The sequence below is a fragment of the Anolis carolinensis genome, unplaced genomic scaffold (genome assembly GCF_035594765.1).
Source record: "Anolis carolinensis isolate JA03-04 unplaced genomic scaffold, rAnoCar3.1.pri scaffold_7, whole genome shotgun sequence".
NCBI classification, from domain to species: domain Eukaryota; kingdom Metazoa; phylum Chordata; class Lepidosauria; order Squamata; family Dactyloidae; genus Anolis; species Anolis carolinensis.
Window position 1 is genome coordinate 11,312,683 of NW_026943818.1, and position 11,241 is coordinate 11,323,923.

Consider the following 11,241-nt stretch of genomic DNA (forward strand, 5'->3'; position numbering starts at 1 on the left):
ACAGATATGGCAAACATTCAATGCCAACAGACAAACAACATTCAGTTTTAGACAAACACAGAGGCATTTTAACATCTTTCCAGCTTCACGATTCCGGCCACAGGGGGAGCTGTTGCTTCACCGTCCATTGGTGGCTGTTCTTCCTCATTCTTTTCCTCGTGAGCAGTTTTATGGTGTTGTAGATTAGTTAAATTAGCCTCCCGCATAAAGCGTACCTACATTTTCCCTACTTGACAGATGCAACTGTCTTTCGAGGCTGCTAGGTCAACAGCAAGCCGGGGCTATTTTTTTTTTTTTAAAATGGTCGGAGGCTTAACCCGACCCGGGCTTCGAACTCATGACCTCTCGGTCAGTAGTGATTTATAGCAGCTGGTTACTAGCCATCTGCGCCACAGCCCGGCCCCATTGCAATGTGTTTACTCTTTACTTTCCCAAGGCATCTCTTTTTAGGCCGCTGTTTGTTTTCCTAGTTAGCCAAGGAGCTTCACTATCACCCTGATGCCTTCCAGTTTGCAAATCAGATACAATTCCTTGCAGATGGACTCTGAAGTTCGGCCACAATCTGCCAATCCCTTGAAAGGAGCAGACACCAAGTCCTTACCCATTTGCGCTTCCCTTTTCCCAGTTTGATATTTTCCTTTTTTAAGATTCAATCAGTTTTTTTACATTGCACCCCAAGATCACGGTCCCACGCCATAGAATTTTATAAGGCCCATCGCGGCTATTGGGAGCCCCCCAGTGGTGCAGCGTGTTAAAGCACTGAGCTGCTGAACTTGCAGACCGAAAGGTTGCAGGTTCGAATCCGGGGAGTGGAGTGAGCGCTCACTGTTAGTCCCTAACCCAAAGAACCCCAGGAATAGGCCTAAAAACAAAGTCAACAGAAAAAAAGAAAGAGTTGCTTTCCCTTTGCAACTATTGTGTTTGGGAGCTAATAATTATTATTGTTGGTATTTGGGGGTCTAAACAGAGTCTTGCAAAGAACTGCTTTCTCATTACAACTGATGTGTGGCAATGGGAGAATTATTATTATTATTTGGGGGACTAAACAGGGTCTTGCAAAGAACTGCTTTCTCATTACAACTGAAGGGTAGCAATGGGAACTTTATTATTATTATTATTATTTGGGGGACTAAACAGGGTCTTACAAAGAGTTGCTTTCCCTTTACAACTATTGTGTTTGGCAATGGGAGCTAATAATTATTATTGTTGGTATTTGGGGGTCTAAACAGAGTCTTGCAAAGAACTGCTTTCTCATTACAACTGATGTGTGGCAATGGGAGAATTATTATTATTATTTGGGGGACTAAACAGGGTCTTGCAAAGAACTGCTTTCTCATTACAACTGAAGGGTAGCAATGGGAACTTTATTATTATTATTATTATTTGGGGGACTAAACAGGGTCTTACAAAGAGTTGCTTTCCCTTTACAACTATTGTGTTTGGCAATGGGAGCTAATAATTATTATTGTTGGTATTTGGGGGTCTAAACAGAGTCTTGGAAAGAACTGCTTTCTCATTACAACTGATGTGTGGCAATGGGAGCTTATTATTATTATTATTATTATTATTATTATTATTATTATTATTATTAATTTGGGGGACTACACAGAATCTTGCAAAGAACTTCTTTCTCATTACAACTGATGTGTGGCAATGGGAGAATTATTATTACTATTATTATTATTATTATTAACTGTTTTTCCAGAACAACTGATGTGTGGCAATGGGAGCTAATAATAATAATAATATTAATAATAATAACAATTTGGACAGAAAAACAAGAAAACTCATGACCATTCATCATTCACTGTACCCTCGCAGTGATGTTGACCGGCTATATCTGCCTAGAAGATCAGGGGGCAGAGGACTCTTACAAGTCAAACAAGCCGTCAAAGAAGAAGAACATGCCCTGGCAGAAGATGGAAAGCAAAGTGAAGAACCTGCTTTGATTGAAGTCAAAAATCAGAAACTCCTCAAAGCACAGCAGACAAAAAACCAGTACAAGAAAACCGCATTACAAACTAGAGCTGACAGCTGGCACAACAAAACATTGGATGGAAAGTTCCTTGACAAAATTGAAGGAAAAGCTGATAAGGAGAAGACCTGGCTCTGGCTCACGAATGGGACCCTGAAGAAGGAGACAGAAGGCCTGATCCTTGCAGCCCAGGAGCAAGACATCAGGACAAAGGCCATTCAGGCCAAGATTGAAAAATAAGCTGATGACCCAAAATGCAGACTGTGCAAGGAAACCGACGAAACCATGGATCATATCCTCAGCTGCTGTAAGAAAATCACACAGACAGACTACAAACAGAGGCACAACTATGTGGCCCAAATGATCCATTGGAACTTATGCCTCAAGTACCACCTCCCAGCAGCAAAGAACTGGTGGGATCAAAAACCTGCAAAAGTATGGGAAAATGAGCACGCAAAGATACTGTGGGACTTCCGAATCCAGACTGACAAAGTTCTGGAACACAACACACCAGACATCACAGTTGTGGAAAAGAAAAAGGTTTGGATCATGGATGTTTCCATCCCAGGTGACAGTCGCATTGACGAAAAACAACAGGAAAAACTCAGCCGCTATCAGGACCTCAAGATTGAACTTCAAAGACTCTGGCAGAAACCAGTGCAGGTGGTCCCGGTGGTGATGGGCACATTGGGTGCCGTGCCAAAAGATCCCAGCCGGCATTTGGAAACAATAGGCATTGACAAAATCACGATCTGCCAACTGCAAAAGGCCACCCTACTGGGATCTGCACGCATCATCCGAAAATACATTACACAGTCCTAGTCACTTGGGAAGTGTTTGACTTGTGATTTTGTGATACGAAATCCAGCATGTCCATCTTGTTTGCTGTGTCATAATAATATAATAACTTTGGAGGACTCTTCTCTCTAGTTTCTGCTGGCATATTGAGAAAGTGCTGGCAAGGGCAACATGCTGCCGTCTCCTCCCTCCCTCCCTCCCTTCCTTCCTTCCTTCCTTCCTTCCTTCTCTCCCTGACCTCTCTCTTACACTTCTCCAACGGTGACACGCATCCCGGCGCATCTGCAATTGCAATTTTTCCTGCATGTCTTGCGGACCCTCTTTTAGGTCTCGCAACCCACCAGTTGGCCGCGGCCCATGGGTTGGGAATCCCTGTTCTACCCACATAAATCCCATTGAATGTAGTTTGAAACTAGCTTCAAACTGTGGTGGTTAGACAAGAAACTCAGGAAAGCACAAGAAGAGAAGCCCTTAATGTGCATCGGTGCTTGGTTTGTGTCATCACTATCCAGGCCTCAAAGTGGTTCCAGGATGTCCTGTGTCATCATCTATCGGCACAAAGGAATCAGTGTCGATGTGCCCTTAGTTTCCCCACTCCCATCATAGACACTCAATTTAAAACAACAACAATACCGTTCCCATTCTCATCCTGAACGGGTGAAGAAATGGTTGGTCCAGAAGATAAAGAACACCAGAAGCATGATGACGATCAAGATGACGGCCATCAAGTAGGAGAAAAGGCGAAGCTGCGGGTTGCGGGAACACTCTCGAAGTGTCCTATGGTCGGGCAAGCTTGGGGTCGCCGTCTGGGCTCCTTCGGTGTCCGAGGATTCGGAGCCCAGGTCCAAGGTGTAAACCCTCGGCTGGCGGAGGAAATACCGGCTCTTGCGTTGGTCCTTCAGATACAACCGCCTGCCATCCAAGACAACGTGGTTGGGCTCCAGCCGGAGCAAACGCAAGACGGCTCCGTTGGTGGGCAGCGCAGTGACGGCTTGGTGGGACGGGAGCTCGGTGGGGTGGCGACAAAGTGGGCATTGCAGGCAGTGTGGGTCCGATGCCACTAAACTCAGGTGGGCCAGGCACTCGATGCAGAAGGTGTGTCGGCACCGGAGGAGCTTGGGCGTCCGGAAGGCGTTGTCGAAGGGGCTCCAGCAGATCGGGCACTCAGATGCCAACGCTGTGCCTTGCTTCTCAGCCATGCTTTGGGGAGACGATGCCGTCTTTGCACTGCCCGGAAAGAAACCAGGTTAGGTTCAGAAATCCACATAAATCTACACTATTGATGGTGTCACCGCAGGCCTATTGAAAAGCATAAAGGAAAGGACTTCCTCCAAGGACCTGACAAATGAGACTATGACTCACAAGTGTACACTCCTCGATTTTATGGGATCACAGGGCAGTAGTCCCGCCCTTTGACATTTCACATAGAAACCCAAGACATAGGTTGAAGAGAGTGTGGTCAAGGCAACAAAAAGGGTTAGGAGAAGCCCATGAATCCCTTTTGCCATGCAGTCCGGCTCCATTCTGCCATGCAGGAGGACACAATCCAAGCCTTCCCAATGGATAGCCATTCAGTGAGTTTAGTCTTATAATAATAATAATAATAATAATAATAATAATAATAATAATAATAGTATCTTGAAGAAAAAAACATCTTGCCAGATGAACAGAAAGGCAACAAACGGAAAAGCAGGGGCACAAAAGACCAGTTATTGATTGACAAACTAATTCTGGAGAACTGTAAGAGCCGAAAAGCTAATCTTCACATGACGTGGATTGACTACAAAAAGGCCTTTGACTCACTCCCACACAGCTGGATCATCAAGTGCCTGGACGCCATCAGGATTAGTAAAAACGTTGGCATCTTTATTGAAAACATGATGGAGCACTGGAAAACTGAACTGTTTGTTGGAAATGAAAGCTATGGACTTGTCAACATCAGAAGAGGAATTTTCCAAGGAGACTCATTGTCCCCTCTGCTTTTCATTATTGCCATGATCCCTCTGTCAACAATCTTACAAAAAACAAATCTCGGCTATCAAACATCTGAGAAATCTCACAAAATTTCGCATCTGATGTACATGGATGACCTGAAGCTGTATGGGAAAACGGAAACAGAAATCCAGTCTCTCACCAACACTGTCCGAATTTTTAGCACTGATATCATCACGGAGTTTGGTTTGGACAAATGTTCGACAGTGGCATTGAAGAAGGGAAAAATCATTGAAAGTGAGGGCATAAATATGCCCAATGGCCAAACAATAAAGTGTCACCAGCCAGAGGCCTATAAATATCTGGGCATATTACAGCTGGACAACATCAAGCATGAACATGTGAAGACTGTGGTCAGCAAAGAATACACACAAAGGGTCAGAAAAATTCTCAAAAGCAAGCTCAATGGAGGCAACACCATCAAGGGCCATTCCAGTCATAAGATATACTGCTGGCATTATAAATTGAACACAGGCGGGACTGGACAATTTGGACAAAAAAACAAGAAAACTCAGGACCATTCATCATTCACTGCACCCTCGCAGTGATGTTGACCGGCTATATCTGCCTAGAAGATCAGGGGGCAGAGGACTCTTGCAAGTAAAACAAGCAGTCAAAGAAGAAGAACATGCCCTGGCAGAATATGTAAAGCAAAGTGAAGAACCTGCTTTGATTGAAGTCAAAAATCAGAAACTCCTCAAAGCACAGCAGACAAAAAACCAGTACAAGAAAACCGCACTACAAACTAGAGCTGACAGCTGGCACAACAAAACATTGCATGGAAAGTGTCTTGACAAAATTGAAGGAAAAGCTGATAAGGAGAAGACCTGGCTGTGGCTCACGAATGGGACCCTGAAGAAGGAGACAGAAGGCCTGATCCTTGCAGCCCAGGAGCAAGACATCAGGACAAAGGCCATTAATAATAATAATAATAATAATAATAATAATAATAATAATAATAGAAGACCTGGCTCTGGGTCACGAATGGGACCCTGAAGAAGGAGACAGAAGGCCTGATCCTTGCAGCCCAGGAGCAAGACATCAGGACAAAGGCAATTAATAATAATAATAATAATAATAATAATAATAATAATAGAAGACCTGGCTCTGGGTCACGAATGGGACCCTGAAGAAGGAGACAGAAGGCCTGATCCTTGCAGCCCAGGAGCAAGACATCAGGACAAAGGCCATTAATAATAATAATAATAATAATAATAATAATAATAATAATAATAGAAGACCTGGCTCTGGCTCACGAATGGGACCCTGAAGAAGGAGACAGAAGGCCTGATCCTTGCAGCCCAGGAGCAAGACATCAGGACAAAGGCCATTCAGGCCAAGATCGAAAAATCAGCTGATGACCCAAAATGCAGACTGTGCAAGGAAACCGACGAAACCATTGATCATCTCCTCAGCTGCTGTAAGAAAATCGCACAGAAAGACTACAAGCAGAGGCACAACTATGTGGCCCTTCCAGCTCTATAACCCACCCCGTGATGAATTCAGAATTAAAGAGACGGCGTGCCAGAGCGTCATCTTACCTGCATCAGGTGTGGAGGAGAAGACTCGGAGTGTCTGCAATACAGCTGATGTGAGAGCGTTTGCTCTCCTCCCGTCGTTCTCAGGAGACTTTGTCCCGAGGCGCAGAGTTCTCTCTCCTTTGTGAGGTTGGGTATTATTTACTGCCGCCCAAGGAAGCAAAGGCAACAGGGTGAAGCTTTTATGATTATGAGGATTCCTAGGAAAGTCACGGGGCACAATCTGGGTCAGGCCCGCCGGAGCGGTACTATTGATCTACTCACATTTGCATGTTTTCGAACTGCTAGGTTGGCAGAAGCTGGGGCTAACAGCAGGAGCTCACCCCGCTCCCCGGATTCGAACTGCCAACCTTTCAATCAGAAAGTCAGTGGTTTAATTTTAGCTCCTGCAAAGGATAATAGTTTCCACAACTGGCTGAAGTTTTATTTTCTGCTTTCTTCTTATTACCTTTATTATGATTTACTGTATATACAGTAGAGTCTCACTTATCCAACATAAACGGGCCGGCAGAATGTTGGATAAGCGAATATGTTGGATAATAAGGAGGCATTAAGGAAAAGCCTATTAAACATCAAATTAGGTTATGATTTTACAAATTAAGCACCAAAACATCATGTTATAAAACAACTTTGGCAGAAAAAGTAGTTCAATACGCAGTAATACAATGTAGTCATTACTGTATTTATGAATTTAGCACCAAAATATCACGATATATTGAAAACATTGACTACAAAAATGTGTTGGATAATCCAGAACGTTGGATAAGCGAGTGTTGGATAAGTGAGACTCTACTGTACTCAAGTATAAGCCTAGTTTTTCATCCCTTTTTTTAAAGACTGAAAAAGCCCCCCTTGGCTTATGCTCGGGTGAGGGTCCTGGTTGGCTTATATTTGGGTCAGCTTATACTCGAGAATATATGGTACATTTATTATTTTTCTCTATTATTATTGGTATTATTACATTTATTATTTTACTCTATTATTGTTGCTACTATTACATTTATTTTACTCTATTTTTGATTATTACAGTAGAGCCTCACTTATCCAAGCTAAACAGGCCGGCAGAAGCTTGGATAAGCGAATATCTTGGATAATAAGGAGGGATTAAGGAAAAGCCTATTAAACATCAAATTAGGTTATGATTTTACAAATGAAGCACCAAAACATCATGTTAGACAACAAATTTGGCAGAAAAAGTAGTTCAATACACAGTAATGCTATGTAGTAATCACTGTATTTATGAATTTAGCACCAAAATGTCACGTATTGAAAACATTGACTACAAAAATGCGTTGGATAATCCAGAACGTTGGATAAGCGAGTCTTTGATAAGTGAGACTCTACTGTATTATATTTATTTTACTCTATTTATTATTATTTGTATTATTTTCCTGTATTTATTATTATTATTATTATTATTATTATTACATTTTATTTTACTCTATTATTATTAAAAGGATACATAAGCACATTTTCATTGAAGAAGATGAGAATAATGATTTGACTTATCTTAAATTTGAACTTTATGTAAACATTTAACCTACTGATACCGCAATTAATGTAATTGTATTATTTTACTCTATTATTATTAAAAGGATACATAAGCACATTTACATTGAAGAAGATGAGAATAATGATTTGACTTATCTTAAATTTGAACTTTATGTAAACATTTAACCTACTGATACCGCAATTAATGTAATTGTATTGGTATCTATTTTTATTTCTGAAATTTACCACCCTCGGCTTATACTGGAGTCAATGTTTTCCCAGTTTTTTTTGTGTTAAAATTAGATACCTCGGCTTATATTCGGGTCGGCTTATACTCGAGTATATACAGTAAGTAAGTAAGTTAGGAATGGTGGGAGTAGGAGTCTAAAACACCCGCAGCGGCAAAGTTTGCCCATGCCTGCTCTCCAATGTGATGGGAAATCAAGTGAGAACTGCTGAATAAAATGGCTAGTTTCCTCGTGTGTGATGGAGGTAGGGAAGTCATCCATTTAATTTCGAAACGGAGTATGTGTGAGCTGTATACTCATCTTCTCTTCTAAACATTTAGTATATTCAGTGGGATGAAGTCTCTGGAGGGCCAAAGTTTGCCCATGCCTGATGGAGATGCACTGTCTGTTTCTTCTAGCTAAGCAGAGTCGCGCAGTGGAAGCGTGCTGGGCCCATAACCAATGTTCATTGAGATGTCCAAGGAATGGACCATTTCTGGACCTAGAACAATGTCTGGTATCAAGTGGTGATGAACTGCATTGAATTTTCAGTCTACAGTGTTGACTCATCGTGGGTGAGCTTCACGAGGCACCAAAAGGCGACGCTCGCATCTCCAGATCCAACCGCAACCAAGATCCCAACACTGTCACGACGAACCCCATCCGGATGGCTTTGTGCCAAGCATTGGAGAGTCTTCCGCTTTGTTTCCAAGAAGTGAAGTGGTTTGTGATGATTTGCCGGTAAATCAACGTTGCTGGGACTCGCATCCCGGCAGTCGTCCAAATGGATGTGGCTACGGTCATGATAAAGAAGGAGAATGGAGACAGAGATGAACAAAAGAATGAGAACGGCAGCCAGGACAACAGAAGGGAGAAAGTCGGACTCCGGGGTCTTGAATGAAGCCACTTCCAGGGATGAAGGTGTTGTTTTTTCTCCCAGATCAGTGCCTTGATGGCATCTGCCTTCTGGAAAATCCCAGCTTTCGAAAGAACTTTCTTCTTTTTTCGGCATTCCTGGAAAAGAATGACACGATGTAACACATAATAAATCAAAAATAAAATAAAATAATGAAAAATAATAAATAATAGGCATGTCCGATCGATGAAAAAAATGTTTCAATTCTCGTTTCTGAAGTAGGGGGCGCGGGCGCTTCGATATAGAAAGTATTTCCGATTTTTTCACCCAAAATTTTTGGATATTTCCAAAAATTCGTAATGAATTTGACGTGCATGCGCAATTGCCAAAATAAGAAAAAGAAAAGGAACCCGAGGGGGGGGGGGCTTTTACAGTGCTCTCCCGCCCTCATTTCTTGAGCTATCCTCATCAAATTTGCAATGCCCTTGCAAGTTGTGCAAAGATACTTTGAAAACTAGAAATTCCCTTGCTATATTTGTAAGCAAGAAGGACACTGGAAATCAAGGGTGTCTCTGGCTATGTAATCTCACAAGCTTTAACCCAATGCCTTCAATTAGAAATGGACCAAGCAATGCCCTGGCAAGGAGTGCAAAGATACTTTGAAAACTAGAAATTCCCTTGCTAAGAAAAAGAACCAGCAACAAAACCCTTTGTGTCCATCGTGGAAGCTTCTGATTGGCTGGGGAGCAGCAGCCATGTTAGGCTGTGCTAAGCTCCCATTCAAGGTAGGTTGCAGAAACAAAAACAATTTTTAAAATATTTTGAAAAATATATTTAAAAAAATTGGGGGGGGGGGAATTAACGAAACATTAAGAGACAATTAGAGAATGGGCCAACAATGGTTCGAATTACATTGCTGGTTACGCTGTGAGACAATGTCTCTGAATGCGTATCAAAAAGCGAGAACAATCCGAAATAATTCCGATATACGATTCAAAACGATTTTTTGGACATGTCTAATAAATAAATAAAATTTTACTGTATATAATATATACATTTACTCCAAGGTGGTAAATATAATATAATATAATACTAATAATACAATATAATAATATTACTTATATATTATATTTTACATGTAATATTACTAATAATATTACAATATATTGATACAGTACAATATAGTAATTTATTACCAGTATTGTACTATGCTAATATAATATTGTATGTATGCATTTTGTATTCTTAACAAACTGACTTTTTCAAATAACCCGGGCAACGTTGTGTTTTGCAATACAACTTCCTTCTGCTGTGCACAGATCTAGACGGAAAACGGCTCGGCCTTGAGATTATGATTTCTTTAAAGGAAACTGGTTGAACTGGAAAGTCTCCCCAGAGCTGTTTGTTCTTCCACGATGTAAAAAAAAAAAAGCATTTCTTTACATTGCTTTCCTGTAATAAGTTTGTTTTGGAGGCATAATCGGCCCGACCCTGCGTATGAAATTGATTACTTATTGGCTGCATTGATCGTATTGATTGTTTATGATTTTCCCTATTAGAAAGAGCTGCTGAAATGGGATTTTATAAAGGGCTTACAAATAATATATATATTACAAATAATATATATATATACAGTAGAGCAGGGGTCCCCAAACTTTTAAAGCCGAGGGCCGGTCCACAATCCTTCAGACTGTTGAGGGGCCGGATTATCATTTGAAAAAAAAATACAAACAAATTCTGATGCACACTGCACATGTCTTATTTGTAGTGCAAAAACAACAACAACAAGAACAATGAAAAAACAATACAATATTTAAAAATAAAAATAATTTTAACCAACATACATGTATCAGGATTTCAATGGGAAGTGTGCTTCTGCTTCTGGCCAATGAGATAGTCAAGTTAATTAGGATTGTTGTTGTTGTTGTTGTTGTTGTGTGCCTTCAAGTCATTTCAGACTTTGGGCGAGACCAAGTCTAAAATGTATTTATTTATTATTTATTTATTTACTGCATTTATTTACTACATTTGTATCACACCCTTCTCACCCCAAAGGGGACTCAGAGTGGCTTTCAAATTATATGTACATACAATATATTATATTATTAGCATAGCACACTATTAGCATTATATATTACTATATTGAACTATACCACTATGCCGTAATATTATTAGTAATATTATATGTAATAAAGAATATATAATTAATATTATTATATGGTATTATTGTGTTATATTGTATTACATTATAATATTATTATCAATATTATATGTATATATAATATATTATATTATAAAACTGAGGGCGGGGGCCAGGTCAATGACCTCGGAGGGCCGCATCCGGCCCCCGGGCCTTTGTTTGGG

General features: G+C 40.8%; 1 protein-coding gene across 1 annotated transcript; it reads right to left on the bottom strand.

Moving 5' to 3' along the window:
* Positions 1–2,977: 2,977 nt before the first annotated feature.
* Positions 2,978–4,103, bottom strand: rnf183 (ring finger protein 183). Its single transcript, XM_003229725.4, has one exon. The coding sequence runs from the start codon at positions 3,970–3,972 to the stop codon at positions 3,418–3,420; it is 555 nt and encodes a 184-aa protein (XP_003229773.2). The 5' UTR covers positions 3,973–4,103; the 3' UTR covers positions 2,978–3,417.
* Positions 4,104–11,241: the final 7,138 nt, after the last annotated feature.